Here is a 17,072-nt window from a genome sequence, read left to right on the forward strand (position 1 = left end):
AAGCTTTGGGGTTATATTTGTAATTAGTTTCCTCTGAAGTTAAATTAATTCTGCAGTTGGCAATGTAATTGTTACACCTTTTTCCGGTGGTCACCTGTGGGTGAGCCGAGGCACATGTACTTTGATGCAGGTGAAGCAGTGGGGCACATTTTCATGGACTCTGGGGTGGATTTCAGGTCCTTTTCATGATCAGATTCTTGGCTTCAGGGTCTCTGCTCCTCGACTTTTTTTTTTGACATCTTTATTGAGACAATTCAAGTACCATACTGTTGTACCATTGGGTGTGCATCTGAGTGGTTTTTTAGTCTGTTTACAGATGTGTACGCTCACTGCCACAGTCAATTTAGAGTATTTTCACCACCTAAAAAAACCCAGTAAAACCAAAAATCCTAGCCCCAGCCTGGCCTGTGGCACACGCCTGTTTTCCCAGCAACTCAGGAGGCTGAGGCAGGAAGATTCCAATTTCAAAGCCAGCCTCAACTGGGAGAGCCTGTATCAAAGTAAAAAATAAGAAAAGGACTGGTGATGTAGTTCAGTGGTAGAGTGTCCCTGGATTCAGTCCTCTATACTGGGGAAAAGCCAGGGGTTGGGGACAGAAAACCCCCAGAAAAAACCCCTCATACCATTTGACCATTCCCTGCCCCTCTCCCCCACCCCAGGTAACCACTGTCTGCTGTATGGACTTTTGCATGAATGGAATCCTGTGATCTGTGGTCTTTGGTGACTGACTTCTTTGATTCAGTATGACGTTTTTAAGGTCCATCCGCGTTGTTGGATCTGTCAGCAGTTCCTTCCTGTGACTGAATGCTGTTCTGTCGTGGATGTACACATTGTTTATCCAGTCCTCCCTTGAGGGACATTAGGACGGTTCTGCTTTGGGTTGCTAGGAACAGAGCTGCCAGTGGACATTTGTGTAAACCTTTTTGGGTGGAGGAGTTTTAGTTTCTCGAGTATGTACCGGGAAGCAGAATTGTTGGGTTGTCTGGCGACTCTGTGTTTGATCCTTTGAAGAGCTACAGACTGCTGTCCAAAGCTGCTGAACCATTTTTCATTTCCACTCATGAAATCTAACCTGTCATTTTGGCACCTTTGCCTTAAAATTGAAAAGGGCAAATTCACACTTGATTCTCAGGGTGGCCTCAGTTCTTCTCTTTCCCCAGTTGTGATTTTTCTGCTAGGAAGAAAGAAGTCAAGGTCTTTGCCAGTGAAGGTGCCTGAAACTTCAGTGACCAGAAGGGGTGGCCTTCGACTCCATCTTGTTTGCTCAGCACTGTTGACTTGGGATACTCGGAATCCCGGAGCATCACTTTCCATGTGCAGGAAGCAAGCTGGGATGTGTGGATGACCTTAAGGGAGCTGGTTGGAGGGGCAGAGCTGCGATCTGGCCCACAGAGGGCTTGCGGTGAGGGAGGAGAACTCAAAGCATAGAAGGAGAAACAGGAAAGGCTTTCCCTTGGGGAAAAAGACCTTTCTTCGCTTTGATTTTATCTGGCAGGAAAGGGCCCCATGTAAACCCTGGCCCATCATTATCCTGTATTTGGGCAGCATTGTGCTGCTTCTACATACAGGTGTTCTCCTTACCCCTCACCTCCCAAAAAGGCATGTCTTAACCTTTTAAGGCAGGTGCCACTTTGCCTGCCTTGGGAGGATGGATTCAGGTTGTCACATGTGCGGGAGTAACGGGATCCCCGCTCCCATCAGGTGCAGAGCTTCCCTGTGAAATCTCACATGGAAAGGAGAGGCCGAGGCAGAGATTCCCCAGGGTCTCTCCTGTGCAGGTCTTTGCCGGGGCTGCTGGGACAGACAACCATACTGGTGGGTTAAGCAACGGAAATGTACCTCACAGATATGGAGTCCAGAGGTTTGAAGTGACGGTTGGAGCAGGGCTGGCTTCTCTGGAGACTCTGGAGGAGAATAGGTTCTAGGCCTCTCCAAGTTCCTGGTAGCTGCCTGGTGATCTTGGTGCTCCTTGGCTTGTAGAAGCATCCCTCTGACCTTTCTTCATCTTTGCACAACCTCTTCTTCCTCTGTGTGTTCTATTCTCCTCTTATAAGAAGACCAGTCGTTGGATTTAGGACCCACCCTTTGTCCAAGATGATTTCTTCACAGGATTCTTAATTATATCTGAAAAGACCTTCTTCCCAGATAAGGTCACATTTTGGAGTAATGGGTGGACATGAATTTGGTGGTGTGGGGGATGCTCTTCGATCCACCACTGTCCCTTTTTCAGTGGGACTCAAACACTGGAGAGTTCCGATTCCTGTCCCATGTTCTAGTTTTGCATGCTTAGGGAGTTCCACCTGGGGTTCCAACGTCAGGGTGAGCAGTCCCGATGGTGGTGGTGGCAGGCAGGGTAGCGGTGGCAGGAAGGGTGGCGGTGGCGGTGAGTGTGATAGTTTGGTGGAGGGGTAAGGAAAGAAAGATGGAAAAAAAAGGGCTGAAGAAATAGGAATGGTCCCTTGGAGGAACACTCTGGGGATTGGGACCTAGAGTTTGGGACCTCAGTCAGCGTCTTTGTCATATAGAGACGGGGTTTAATCCTCAAGTACAGCAGGGGAACTGTCATGCTGGGGATAGCGTGCAGTTTCATCCCTCGCTGTGAATGTAGCACCTTTGTTCTCCATGGCCACTTGATAGTGTGGGGAAGTGACAGAGCCCTTGTCTGGGCCCCGCTCACCATGCCTTTAACTAGCGTACGATTCTTCTTGCTGGGACTTGATTCTTGCATCTGTATGATGAGGGTGGTGTCCTGGAAAGTTTGCAAGATCCCCTCCCACACTGCCCTCTGTCCTCTTTCCTGTACTTTATCCACGTTGCGTCCCACAGTGAGAGTGCATTGGAAAAATAAGCCCGCGCTCTTGGCAGTTAAAGATTGCTTATATTTTACACCAAAGGGAACTTTGAACTCTTTTCAGGGATATGATAATAGAAGGGGCTGATCTGATTTCTCTGGGCCTCTTCCTTACCACCATGCCACTTCCTGCCTTTCCATGCATTGGTCAGGATTAAGCAATTTGGGGTTTTGTTATTTGTTTGATGTTATTTTTCTCTTCAGTGATGACGGGTATCTTTGGGCCAGGGCTGCCATAGTTGTTTTCCCCTCCATCTCGTCTTGAAAGTTTCTCTGTCTGATGCAGTGGTGTAATCCCAGCTGCTCACAGGTTCGAGGCCAGTCTGGATAACTTAGTGAGACCCTGTCTCAAAAAGGGCTGGGCGTGTAGCTTAGTGGCAGGTGCCCCTGCATTCAATCCCCAGTACTGCAAAAAACAACAACAAAAACAAAACAAAACAAAAAGCCAAACTTTTTCTTTTCTAACATCCCCTTATCCCCTCTGCTTTCAGCACATGCATGTGCATTCACACGTATGCCTGTGTGCACACATGAACACTATTTGCTTTATCCTATTTTATGAAAATACAAAGCTGTGGCCCCACTCTGAGTGATCATTTCAGCTGGAAGCACATTTTGTAAAAGAGAATTTTTAATACTTAAAAAATACCCCAACAGGCCAGCTCTGGCTAGAGGCAAGAAGGTGGGGTTCTTTGCCGTGGTAGTTAGCAGCTGGCTTTGGCCAGTACTTACGTGTAAACAGCAATTTTCCAAACTGGCATGGCTGCTGGGGCTTTCTTTGTGGAGCCAAGGGGCGTGTAGAGCGCAGTGGTGTTTAGTTAAATTATGGGTCTAGATGCAAAACTTTGCAGTGGGGATTTGTGAGAGCTTGACCACTCCTCACTTCCCTGCGTGCAAACAAGCAAGAGCACACACACACACATGCACGCACACCCCCCTCACTTTCCAGAGTGAGGGGTATCCCTCCCTTTAAACCTTAAAGGGAGGGGTATCTTGGGGGAGCTGTAGCCCAGGGGATGCAGAGCTCTTGGGTAGGTAGTGAGTGTCTTCAGTGGTAGAAAGAAAGCTTACACCAAAAACCCCTGGCAAAGGAGGCTGAAGATCAGTTTCCTAGTGGGCATAGGATTGAGCACTCTCTAGAACCTGCGGGTGACTCTTTTCATCTTGGTGTACTATGGGAGCCAAGTGCTGTTGTCTGAGCATTTTGATGTGCAGTGGCTGGTGTTCTATGCCCCATGGGTACACTGGAGTCAAGGCTGAAGGTTAGGAAACAGTTACTGAAGGGCTTGGTGTGAGGAAACAGAGGTGGCTCCCTCCCCTGGGTGTAGAGGTGTTTTTTTTTGGGGGGAGGGGGGGGTAACTCAGAAGAGTATAGAGCCAGGGGATCAATGTTCCCTTGTCCTGCTCACTGTTTCTAAGGTCAGGAGAAGATTAAAGTTCAGGGGGCTATGGGGTGGTTCCTGGCAAACAGAAGCCAGGACTCAAGGGGTGGTACTACAGTACCTCAAACACACATGCACTTCCCCATCCCCGTGACTGAACACACACACACACACCAACCTTGCCATGGAGGTGGAAGGGAAATGGAGGGAAGCTCCTGAGTTCCCTACCAGAATGCAAATCACAGAGCTGTCCACAGTCCATTTGGCAGTAATGGTGTCAGGGTTCCCAGAGTAGATGACCCTCACCCCCCACCCCCCATGTGGCCTTGGCAGGAGAGAGGTCACTGTGCACAGCCCACTGGCCCCCAGCTTTGCTCCCCTCTCCTGAAGCTGAGCTGTTGGTGAGCAGCTAACCGAGTGTTGCGCATCTTGCCCTGGCCTTTTCACGTTTGGACGGTTTTGATTACACCAGCTTCCTTTGTGTTACTGGGAACTGGGATCCATCACTGTGTCTGAGCTGGTTCCTGGAGAGGATGTTTTAGTAACTCAGATACTTAGGTGCATTGTCTGGGGCCTGGAATTTCTCATTTTTCTTCTTCTTCTTTTAAAAGTGTTTTAAAGGTTTTTTGGGGACTGTGTAGATTTATAGCTGGGTGTCTGCCTCCACGTAGTGGGCTCTGCCTTGGCGTGTTTACAGCTGCCAGGCGACTGTGGAGGGTGTGCAGAGGCCTTTTCATTTAACCAGTTCCTGGGGAATGAACATTAGGTCGACTCCAGCAATCTGGAATGAAGACACGGTGGTCATTTCATTCTCTGGGTCCACGTGAATGTTTGGAAGATAGACAGGGCTTGCTGTGGTCGACCTGCCTGGCCCTGAACAGTGTGGAAGGGAGAGCTTGGGGCTCCTTTTATCGAAAGCCTCTCCATACTTCCTTAAGTGTTCCACAAGCACGTGTTTGTGGAGCGCATTAGAGTTTCTTTACAGATAGTTACTTGGCTGGAGTAAAAAAAATAAAAGTTAAAACAAAAAAGTAAAAATTCTAAAATTAGTCTGTGGGGTGTCTTTGTGCATCTAAAACCAGATAGAGATGGAGGAAAGTGTTTTTGAAATTCTAGGGGAAGACAGTGGGGCAATAGGAGTCGACTTTTCAAAGCCATTTGTATTACACGTCTTCCTGCTGCACATTTACTCTGCGCTTGCGGGACGAATTTAGTAACCGGCATTGGATTTAGTTACAGTGACCATTTATTTATCATCTACACTGTGCCCCACTAGCCTCTTTGGCATATGTTATTTAATTTAGCCCTAATGGGAACCTTGTGTGGTAGGCTAATTATTATATCTACATTTTATAGTGGATTGAATTCTACATTCTATTAGAACTTAAGCTCCAGCGCCTAGCACTTAATGTGTCTGTGGAGTGAATACATTAGGAAAGTTAGGTTAAGTAAAATGTAATCATTAGTGAGTGTAGGGAGAGAGTTAAATCTGGAGAGGGCCTGATGGAGCTTCACCATTAAGGTGACCTTGATCTGCCAGGGAGACTAAGGGATGGGTGAGAAGGGAGGTGGACAATAAGGAACAAGAGGGGGTACCACCTGCTAATGAGAGGATCTTGGAACTTGGAAAGTGTGGACACTGGTAGGATCTTTATAGAATATCCTCACATACATTATTTCATCTAATCCCCCAGTCATCTGAAAAGAGATGAAAAATGGTAAATCACAGCCTTAGACACTTGAAACCACTGCATGGTACTCCGAGGAGGAAGGTGATTGACAGTATGCGGTTGCTAGGACAACATCTTGAAACTGTGCAGAAAGTCCATTTTACAGCTCCAGTTTGGGTTGTGTTAACATATGTACATCCTGGGAGCCACTAAGCCAAAGCCGGAGCTCCCTGGAGTCCGGGAACCTCCAGCCCTCATGGTCATCATGCTCTCAGATTCTTGAGAGTTCAGTGGTGGGGGATTTGGAATTCTGATCCAGCACCACCCGGAGCAGAGGAAAAACCAGACCTAAGGAGATGAGTCCGGTCCAGGATCACACCTACAGTTAGACTCCAATGTTATATTTCCATTACCTTTTATACTCCCACAAGTCACTGGTATCACTCAGCTGATCTCCTGTTGGAGGTGGTTTAGTTCATTTCGTTCACATAGCTAACATGCCAGGAGTCCTGGTGATGACTGATGCAGGCAGTCAGGGGCCCTGTGCTGTGGCATCTTGTGTCCAGTTGTGATAGATACAGAGGGCATGTTTGGTTTTATTTGTCACCCCAACTGGTGAGACCCTGTACCCACAGAATTTTTCAGTTTTTTATTTTGATGTTAAAACAACACACACAGCCTAAATTCAGCCTTCAAAGGATGATGCTTATTTCCTTAGTTTTTGGACACCATGTGTAAGATTCTTGGTCCTTGCTCTGAGCAGTTTTATCTTTGTGTTGAAACTGATGGGATCCCCAGATATGGGCATATTTGCTCATTTTTGCATGCACTGAGTGTTCAGCATGGACTCAATTGCGCCCGACCCTGTGCTCTGCATGGCGGAGGATTCCAGGAGTCAGGAGTGACATCTGGAGGAAGACGGGTGGGTGGCGAGGAGTGAGTGCCCTGAGGATATGGATGCAGTCTTAGAGGATTTCAGAAGAGAGAGAAGTCGTTCCCTGCTGGGACACCAAGTAGATATTTTGAACTTTGGAGAAGGTTGTGGGACCTTGGAGATTGTGGGACACTTAGGAGCCTAGAGAAATTCCAGGGGAAAGGACTTTTTAAACAAAGGTGTGGAGACCTGCAGATTAGGGGGTTTGAGTCAAGATGCATTACACAAAACCCAGAGGGGAAGGAGCACAGGACAGAGCTTGCAGGCTGGTCCCTGCATGCTCGGTGTTCTGTTTGCAGACAGCACTGGGATGGTGGAGGCCAGGGAGTCTACACTTAGTTTTGAATTATGTGTGCAATTCTTGATAATAAGATTTTGTGACTATTTCTGGGCAGCAGTTTTTAGGCATGTAGCTCTCTTTTGTTTGTTTTTCTGAAGTTTACAACAGCTCGATATGGGATTGTTCTCTATATCCTAGTCATATCAGAATGAAACTGGCTTATGGCCACTGAAGTCCTGAAGTCCCCTCTGTCTGTAGGAAGTTCAAGCTTCTAGGTGGCAGACTGAATGCCTAAGATATGGAGAGCGACAGCATCCTGGACCATGGAGCTTGCACAGATCTAAAATCGCCTTCCTGGAGAAATGCGGAATGTAACTTGCTTCAGTATCTTATTGAGCACTGCTTCAGATAACCTGGTTAACTTATGCTCCTCTCTTGTCATTTTTTGCAGATGGTCACAAGAACAAAGAAAATATTTGTAGGCGGACTATCTGCGAACACAGTAGTGGAAGATGTAAAGCAATATTTTGAGCAGTTTGGCAAGGTAAGCACTGTATGTGGTTGGATATTACACACCAGAGATAGCCTTGAGTGGTCCTTGGGAGTGGCCACTGTGCCCCTGCCTCTACTATAGCTATGTTCTGAAGACCCTCGTCTTTGAACTTGGCCATCATGATTTAAGTGAAATTCTGCAGGAGCTGCAATGGAAGAGTCTGGCTCGAGGTCAGCACAGAGCCCCACGTACCTGCAGGAGCAGTCGGAGTGGCCTTTCAGTGTGGTTTTGCAGGCATTTGCTGTGCCCACGTGGGACCTGGATCCGGGAGGGATGCAGGGCTGTGAGTCACAGAGCGGGGGCTTCCTCCTCCTGTGCCTTTCTGGCAAAGGCATTGAGAGATGATGCTCCCTGGGGCCCTTGGCAGCAGAACTCTCCCTGTTAAATACCCAAGGAGACTTGGAAGAGATGCCAGCCCACACCTGTCAGCATTCTCTGACCTGAGTGCCTGTGAGATGGCAGCAAAATGGTGGCCTGCGCTCTGCTGCTGGAGCAGGCTGGGGTCAAGATCCCCAAAGAACCTGAGAAACAGAGTGAAAAGGTGCACATGTGACAGGTAGAGAATCAGACAGACAGACAAGATGAGCATTCAAGGGTCATGTTCTCATGCCTCTTTCTAGTTGGTTGAGGGAGTCAGTGAATGAGTTCCTCAGATGACCCTGTTGCCCCAGGGGTCTCTTGAATAGTGTCCCTCCTCTGGCACCTGTGGAAGTGTCAGGTCCCAGGAGACTGGCAGGTGAGTGACTGAGCTGGCCTTCTGCTTCCTGCAACTTTGAGTCACTGTGGGTGTTGTCATGGGAGGCCAGGTGTGTGACTACCTCCTGCATAGGTCTGCCTCTTCCCTGGAAAGGGGCTGACCTAGCAGAGCTGCCATGGCATTCTGGGAGGACGCGGTGGCCCTTCTAACCTCCATCCCTCATTTACTCTCATGATGACTATTCTACTTGCCATGGGCAAGACACGGGCACTGTTGCCCACTGGCCAGCCTTGAAGGTTCTGTGCTTTTTATTTGTTTGCCCAAGGCAATGGCTATGACTCCATTCCCAGGTGAGGGCCATGACCTTTAGTTAGCCTGGAAATGGAGATTTTCCTCCTCTGGTGTTAGTCAATTTCTGCATGGATGGAGACCAAGCAACAAGGAGAAACCAGCCTCTTCCAGCCCAGATGTGCATTTGAAATGGCACTGAATTGACCATCCAGGTGGGTTTTGAAAGAGGCCTTCCCCACACCCTTTCTGACATTGCTACTTGGGGGCTGATTTGTTCTGGCTGGTTCTAGGAATAGCTAAGTGTGTTGGTGACCACACATGTTACAGTACTTCTCCCCGCTAGACTGATTTAAAGCACCAAGGGGGATTTGTCCATCACTTGGCCCCATCCTGCCTATGGAGAGGGATTGGAAGTAATTAAATGAGACAAGTCCATTTTGCATGATGGAAAGCTCTGGAGGATGAGCCCTCTTTGCTGCCTTTCTGCCTTTAAAACAAGTCCGGGGTAGTGTTTGCAAACACGAGGTGGGATTTCTTTGTCGAGCTATAACCTGCCTTGGAATCTCATGGGCCTGCAGGTGTCAGGGAAGTTGGCGCTGCCCAGATGGGTGTTTAGAGTATTCCAGACAGGCTTATACTTGCCAGCACACGGTACCTCTCTGCACGTCCCTAATGCTCAGTTTCTTCTTCACTTTGTTCTCTTTGGTTCTTCCTTTCTCTCTTTCTGTTGTTTTTCATTAACACTTATAATTGTGACTCAGTATGCCAGCGTTGGGGGTGCTCTGCAGGCTGTGGCCATGCCCGTGGCAGCTTCCATTGCCGCACTGAAAACAGTTGTTCTTTTGTCTGAGAAGCAGTCACAGACCATCTTCCCTGGCATAGCACTCTCTGGGTCTGATGCTGCCCAGTTAATTTTGCAGTAAGGTTTGTGGATTCCGGCAGGATGTAGAAACTTACCAAGTGTTTCATTAAAGGACTAAGGAGGCTTTCGAATGTATCAGAATCATAACAGTCTCTGCTCACATGTTAGTAGCTTGTTTTGTATATATGCTCTGCGTATTATCTGGGTCTGTCTTCAGAAGAGCTCATTTCTCTTTTGCTGGTGGCTAATATTACATCTCTGGCCCCTTGGGTAGGACTCACCACCTCTCAGGATTCGGGTGTAATTCATTTGAATCCAGAATGATCAAAGTAGGGAGAGTCTGCTGCTAGGCCTTAAGGGCCACAAGTAAATCCAGCAACTGCGAAAGGAGGTAACAGATAAATTGAGAAACTGACTCTACCTCTTGGAAGTTTATATTCTGATTGAAGGAAGCAGGACACACATTCACCTGAAGTATACCCACATTCCTGTGTGAACATGGGTGTGCATGCACCCGTGAAGTTGTTTTGGGCCACCTTCAAACCAATTGCAAATTAGTGAGGTGTGATTTTATTATTGATAATGAGTGCTTATTAAGTGTTGGATTCTGGGGCAGGTCATTCACTTATATTATCTTGTTGAGTTTTTCTTTGGGAGGTTGGTGGTTGTGTTCTTACGTTGCAGATTGTTAAACGGGGTCTTGGTGGGATTTTGTCTTTGACTCAGGTCATAACCTTCCTGAGAGGTAGAGTTGGGTGGAGACCCTCTGTCCCTAGGCATGTCTGACAGTAGAACCTGAACTCTGCTGATCAGACCTCAGGCAAGACTTAGGGCAGGGAGGCTGCCAAGGAGATGAAAAGGCAGTGTCACTTCGTCAGGCCGAGGTCTGTGGATATTCATCGGTGTCACCCAGCCCATTTGGTGAGGGTGGACAGTCAAGGTCAGGCAGGGCAAGTCTCAGCAAGGTCAGGCAGGTGAAGCAGTGTAAGAGCCAGAATTCCTCTTCCACCAAGTCCAGGACTTTCGTCCCTCCGCAGGCTACATGCAAGATGTGCCACTTTTTAGGTTTCTCTTGCCGTCGTTCCTCTCCCCTCTTCCTCTTCCCATCCTGCCCGAGGTGGCAGCTGCTCCAACTGTTTATTTCAGGTGGCAGTCAAGATGGGTAAGACTGCTGTCAAGGGGCTGAGCTCAGGGAGTTTAAATATGTCATTATTGTGAGTGGAGTGGATCCAGAATGACACACCGAGAGCTCTAAATAACTCAAATTGGAGGCTTCCTTTTGTGCTGTTTCCCACCTTCCTTCCAGAATATTTACCCCCTCAGGTTGGAGACATCATTACTTGTTATATTTAAGGTGAGCTTGAAGTGTGGCCATTGGCATAAGGACTGTGCTAACCTAGATGGCTGTCCTTCACTTTGGGTAGCTGTTCTGGTGCTGTCCTAGGAGAAAGGTCAAGTAGAAGGTATTCCAGGCCTCTGCCCTGGGCCCGACAGTGGGATGACACCTACACGACACCTTGACAGGTTATTTCTTTGTTGACCTCGGTTCCTGTTCTGAAGGAAGGGGTTGAAAAACTTGTGAAGGACTGGAGAGTAAATATTTTTGGCTTAGGAAACCATCTGGTCCCTGTTGTAGCTACTCACTCCTGCTGTCCTAGGGTGAAAACAACTGTAGCCAACAAGTAATCTGTTGGATGTGGTTGTCTTCCAATAAAGCTTTATTTATAAAATCAGATGGAGGGTTGTGTTTGGCCTGTGGGCCGTAGTTTGCTGACCCCTGGGCTGAATTATTGCTAAGATTTTTTTTTAACCTTGAGGAGTCAGTAATATGGAAAGTTTAAATATAATTAGGTTATAATTCAAAGTATCTTCAGATGGTAACAAGAACAATACATTATCAACAGTGGTGAGCATGGCATGTAATAAGCAAAACAGACTTAACCGTGTTAGAATTTATTTCCAGGCTTCGTGATACAAGGACAGTGAAGGGATTCTTTATTTGGAAAAAGCCACTATTTATAAACTGGAATCCTCATCCTATGAGTAAGACCCAGCAGAACTGTAAAGTACTTCCATCTCCCTGTTTCGTATGCTAGATCGAAATCAACAAAACTCAGGATTGTGAGGTTCAGATTTTACTATGAAGATGCTTTTGCTGGGTGTTAATGTTTCTGAATTAGAGCTACACATGCTTGGTGCTGAGCTTTTTAATGTGCTTTAAAATGTGCTTCTCAAAGATGCCAAGTGAGATAGGTGGCATGTCTGCTATAGCGGCAGTGAGAAGGGGGAGTTGTCTGAGGTCACTCAGCCCATGGTGGGTAGAACCCAGATGGTCACTCCTTTCTGTACAGCCTACCCTTTTCCTCTTTCCATTGTTTATAAAACCCGGGCTCCCACTTTGGCACCAAGCAGCCTCTCAAAGGGAGCGGCTTTTATTCATTTGTCAAAAACATTGATCTATAGTAATTTATTTAACTGCCTGGGGTTCTTAGTGGACGTTATCTGTGATCATGATTTCGTACATTCAGGAATGATGTATACGGGCCATTCCAAAAAATGGCAGGTAAATGATGCTCTGATGTGCCCAGGCAGACCCAGGCGATGAATCGGCCTGTTCTCCACACAGAGCCACCTAGAAGAGCCCAGCCTGGTGATTAAAATGCACTGGATCAAAGAGACTCCATGTCCATTGGTTTACCCCTTCTCCCCTGAGGCCCCTCCTCCAGGTACCCGTGTCTTATATCCTCACTTACAGGATTTTGGAGATCAGAAAGAGGACTTTACACCTAGTGAATCTCCGCCTCGTCCTGGATGGAGTGGTTCTGCACCTTTTAGCTGTTCCCTGCCATGATAGGGCTGCCTGGGTGCTGGACCCGCTAGGTGTTGCCGCTTCATAGAGCCCCTGTGAAAGCCAGGCAGCCCGCGTCGGAGGCTTCCAATTATACTTCACATGGCGAACTGTGTAATTAGTTTGGAAGACTTATGCTTAGTCATTGGTTTATCCTAATCGGCTTTGGCTTTCCCCAACAACAAAGTGAGCTTATTTTGCTAAGCTGAAACGACTCTGCACCCTTTGTCCTGCCTTTTATTGTCTCATTCCTTTCATTCTGTTTTACTGCCAGAGTTCTGTTTCATTAGGCCTACAAGTCATTTCCAATTCAGTGGGCTGCTACAATCCCGCCTTTATCACTGGCTGCTCTGGTTCCCATGTCCCTTCTGGGCCAGTGCCCGAGTTTGTGGTTGACATGAAGGCTTTAACCCCTTCCTGGGCCAGCCCTTCATGTGGTGACGGGAGAAAGGCCTGCAAGGCTGTGGCTCAGAATTTAATGGTTCTTCAGGTCTCACGGAAGGGCAGCTCTGAGGAAAAGAGGAGGAAGGGTCCTTCCTTGGACTCCTGTGTTGGATTTGGGTTGTGAGTGGGCCTGTGGAAGTTAACTTGAGCTTTGGGAAGTGGTACTCGAAAACCTTTTGGAAAAAAGAAAACTTGGAAACGAGAACAAGTTGGCTTTTTAACGTATGAGACCTACTCCTTTATTCCACTGGTGTGGGGGCCTGGGGTGCGCATGCTCTGAGGGAGGGTAGGGGCCTATGATTTTCTAGCCACAGGTCTTAGATACAAGTGCCATGGTGGCCTGTCCACAGCCCATACTCAGATACTCCTTTTGATACTGTATGTGTGAGGAGAGTAGTACCTAGAATAAAAGTATTAAAACGCCTTTGAAGTTGAAAGGCAAGAGATTTGTGAGAAAATAAATAAGCAAGTTACCGTACTCCCGAAAGCGGACTGTGATCCTGAGGTAGAATTTTAGCACTTCCAAATGTGCGTTGCAGATAAATGGAGCTCTGCGCTGTGTGTGGTTCTCTCACACGAGGCCTGGAAAACAAAGTTGTGTGTGTCTTTTGTGGGCATCAGCGCTCCCAGGAGGCCTTTGTCTTCTGAAGTGGGTTGTGCAGGTGGGTTGACTGGGAGTTGGACAGTTAGCTTGCCTGTCACCTGCTCGACCTCAGTCTCGAGAGTCTGCCTGTTCCTCAGACCTTCTTCAGTTATAGCCATACAGAGAACCAGGAAGGATCATTTTCCCCTCCCCAGCTGCGTATGCCAAAGGCTACTTGGGGTCTGATATTTTCTTCCTGTGATAGCCCAGAATAAGGACAAACCTGCCCCATGTCTTATTAGTTCTGTCTGGTTCATGCCAATCCCTTCCTTTGGAAGTGTGTCAAATGAAGAGGGAACTTTATTTGCCCCCTGATGTGGGAAAAGTCCCCTTCAGCAGACAGGAGAATGCTGCCTCACCCACCTGCCTGCACCTCCTGGGCCAGGTGGCTCTAGCAAACTGGCATCCCCCGCGAGGACCACGATCCCTGGGTTTTGCTGGGATATCCTTCTGCTGCTGAGCGACTTCATGTTTTCCTTGTTAGCTTAGAAATAGATTGAGCACCCTAACCTCACTTCTCCTACATTTTCATGTATTTTTTTTCTTCAAAAAGGATTTCCTGAAATAGATAGTGGGTTTCCAGGAAAACTTCCCATTCCCCTTTTAGTGTATAAAATATAGCCAGCTGTTGTTAGGCAAAGGCATCAGACATTATTATTGCTCTGTTAACAGTGTTTTAAAATATACAAATAGAAAAATAGGATGCCTTCTGGGTAGCAAGCTGGGAAAACTTTGAGATTATGCTAATCAAATGCCATGTTCATTTGCATAGTAGGTAAAGGAACAAGGCCCAAACTTTTCAGCATTGCTGTTTAACTGCATTCTCCTGTATGATTTAGATTTATTTAATTTTTTTTCAGGCCCAAGAGCGGGGAGGTCCAGGGACAGGGGAGCCTTTGGGCCCCAAAGAGTTAATGAGGCCCCGGGCTGGTTAGGGGAGGGTGAAGTGGGGCCTGAAGGACTTCACGCTCACCTTCCCAGAGTCCTCCCGGAGGCCTCTGAAGAGGTCACTTACAATGGAGTTGTTAGCATGAGAAAAGAATACTCCCTCTCCCTGCTGTAGTCCAGTGGGAACTGAAAGTGTACCAGGAATCACGGTTCAGGCTTGTGCCAGTGGGTGCGAGGGGTGGTTCTTGTGGAAGAGAAAGCGCAGTTCATTTAGACTTGGCATAGAAATCGAGCTCTGTTGTTTGGTGGAGTGAACATTGATATGGAGATTCCCGCCTGCCCGCCCCCGCCCTGTCAATAGGATACCCCATTACATGGGTCGGGGATGCTTTTCTCTTTTCTTCCCTTTTCCCTTCTTTTGTCCTCAGAGAAATAGTCTCTCTGTAGAACGGCCGGATTTGTCAAGTTACTGCCCTCTTAAATTTTTACAGCTCTGTATTTTCCGACTTGGTATTTGTGAATTAGCTCAAAGTGGGCTGCCAATCTATGCTTTATTTACATTCGAAGCCATAATAGTGAGAGACCCAGAAAAAATGTTAATATGCAGGAAGAAGCAGGAGGGTTGAGTTTCTGACTGTTGCTAACCTCACCACTGCCTTTAAAACCAATCAGGAGGCACACGGCTGATATTTAATAGCTTTTAGCTGATTATTTTTCTTCTCCTCCTCTTTCTTTTCTATCCAAGTTGACCTGGGTGTACTTGAGCGGAAATGAAGTCATCCAAATGCTGAATTAGAATAATCACAGGCCTCTAAGAATGAAATAGAAGCAGAGATTAAATGGTGGAGGGAAAGCTGGCATTAATAAGCACCAGGAAAACTTTGCATAAAATAAATAGGAGATTGGAGAGATTGAATTTGTATATGCCTCTTCCATTTTCCCTCCGTATTGTGTTTTCTTCCTAGAGTCGACTTTTTGACAAAGTGGGATTTGATTTGCCTTAAGGCCACAGACCTTCTGCAGCCTAGGTGATGGTCCTTTATGGGACATTTGTGTGTCTGTGGTGGTGCTTCCAGGTAAAAGGTTCATCTGGATAGAGGGTCTGTTGCCAGGAAGGATTGATTATTGCTTTTTGCAAGTAGGGGGCTGTAGACAGGAACTGGAGAGAGGATAGGTAGCCAGTTTGTTTAGGCTTGACATAGAAATCAGACTCTGTTGTTTGGAGGCAGTCTCAATATTATTGACGGGTTCCTGGTCGTAGGGACTTCTGCCTGCAACCTGGGCAGGGTAGGGTAGGGGTAGGGTGACCAGTTGTCCTGGTATGCCTGGGACTCGAGGACTTGGAAATCAGAATGAATTGTCACCCCAAATAAAGGGGGGGGGGGATCAAGACACCTGGTCTGATTCTTCATGCTCTAGGAGGGTCAGTACCTTCTGTGACCATCTTCAGGCAGATTTAAATATTCCTGTGTATTCCACTTCATACTTATTTGCATGCTGCCTTCCTGATTTAACCCAGTGATGGGGACAGGAGCTGGCTCAGGACCTGCTTGAGCACAGGCCAGTAGGTGTTAAGTGAGCAAGTGGTCCGGGAAGGTAGGGAGACCAGACCAGAGGGCCCCTCCCTGGGGCAAGCTAGTGGCTTGCCACTAACTTGGAGGGTCGCACCCCTTCACGAGTATTTCTCTGACTCTTGAAAATAAAAAATTGTGCCCCACTGTAGTGAAAAGTGAGCTTCTTATAGTTAAGAGCAAAATAGGGATTTAATTAGATTTAAAAAATCCAGCAGAGTGGTTTGTTTACAGGAAGTCAGTTTTTAGGTGGTCTGTTGTAGAAGATGTAATTTGTGCAAGTGGATTAGTTGTAAATTAGAGATTTTTGGTTGTTGAGGTCGCTAACGGTCCTTTATAATTGGTGGCAGAGGTAAATATTTTCTGACTTGCTTACAGTGTGTTAGTATATGAAAAACAATTTTAATGTGCTTCTCACTTAAGGAAAAATAAATGAGAGTGTGGAATGATCAGCGACAGGCTTCCTGACCTTTTCCCAGCTTTCTTATGGAATGTCAGAAGGCGGTGGAAAGCCGCTGGGAGAGGAAGTGCTGGAGTCCTTTGCAAGGGAACTCGGAGAGTCTTTGATATAGAGACAAGTGTTTTTGATTTTAATCTTTTAAAAAGGCCACCCCATTTCTTTGATTAATAGATCTGTTTTGCTCGCTACCCCCCACAGAATAAAGAAATAAAGGAGGATTGACATCTATGTTCAGGTTCAGGGATTCCTGTTAGACCTAGCCTTTCATGTGTCCTGTGTCTTATAATTGTCCCAACAGCCCTGTGAGATGCAAGGATTATCCCCGTTTTCTAGGAAAAGAAGAGTGGAAGGGTGTAAAATGACTTGCTCAAGGCTCCTTGTCCAGATAGAAGTGGGCCAAAAGGTTCCCACCTGGGCCATCTGGCAAGAAGTTCTGGATTTGTTGCTCCACGTGAGTTACTCCTGCGAGGGCCCTCTCTGTTGGGTGTATGGGGTGCCCTGTCCAACAGTTTGCCGTGCTGTAGATTTGTTACGGCACATCTTCCAGAAAGGTGATTATTACTTTATGGCTATTTGTTTAAAACCTGTTGTATAGAATAAGTAGGGCTCAGAATATAAAACATGCATAATTCCTTTTGGAAAAATGAAACTTGTAGACATTTTGGGATAGCTGTTGACTGTATCAGTCCCTGTACCTG

The 17,072-nt window shown here is 47.0% G+C and overlaps 1 protein-coding gene across 5 annotated transcripts in view; it reads left to right on the forward strand.

Annotated features, from left to right (window-relative positions):
- MSI2 (musashi RNA binding protein 2) overlaps positions 1-17,072 on the forward strand; it is a 371,748-nt gene that overhangs the window by 126,343 nt on the left and 228,333 nt on the right. For all 5 annotated transcript variants that reach the window (XM_079131458.1, XM_079131459.1, XM_079131462.1 and 2 more), the window contains exon 6: positions 7,569-7,661. In XM_079131458.1, coding sequence (XP_078987584.1) covers positions 7,569-7,661 — 93 coding nt within the window. The remainder of the gene's footprint in view (positions 1-7,568; positions 7,662-17,072) is intronic.

This window comes from Sciurus vulgaris, assembly GCF_902686455.1.
Source record: "Sciurus vulgaris genome assembly, chromosome: 3".
Lineage (NCBI taxonomy): Eukaryota > Metazoa > Chordata > Mammalia > Rodentia > Sciuridae > Sciurus > Sciurus vulgaris.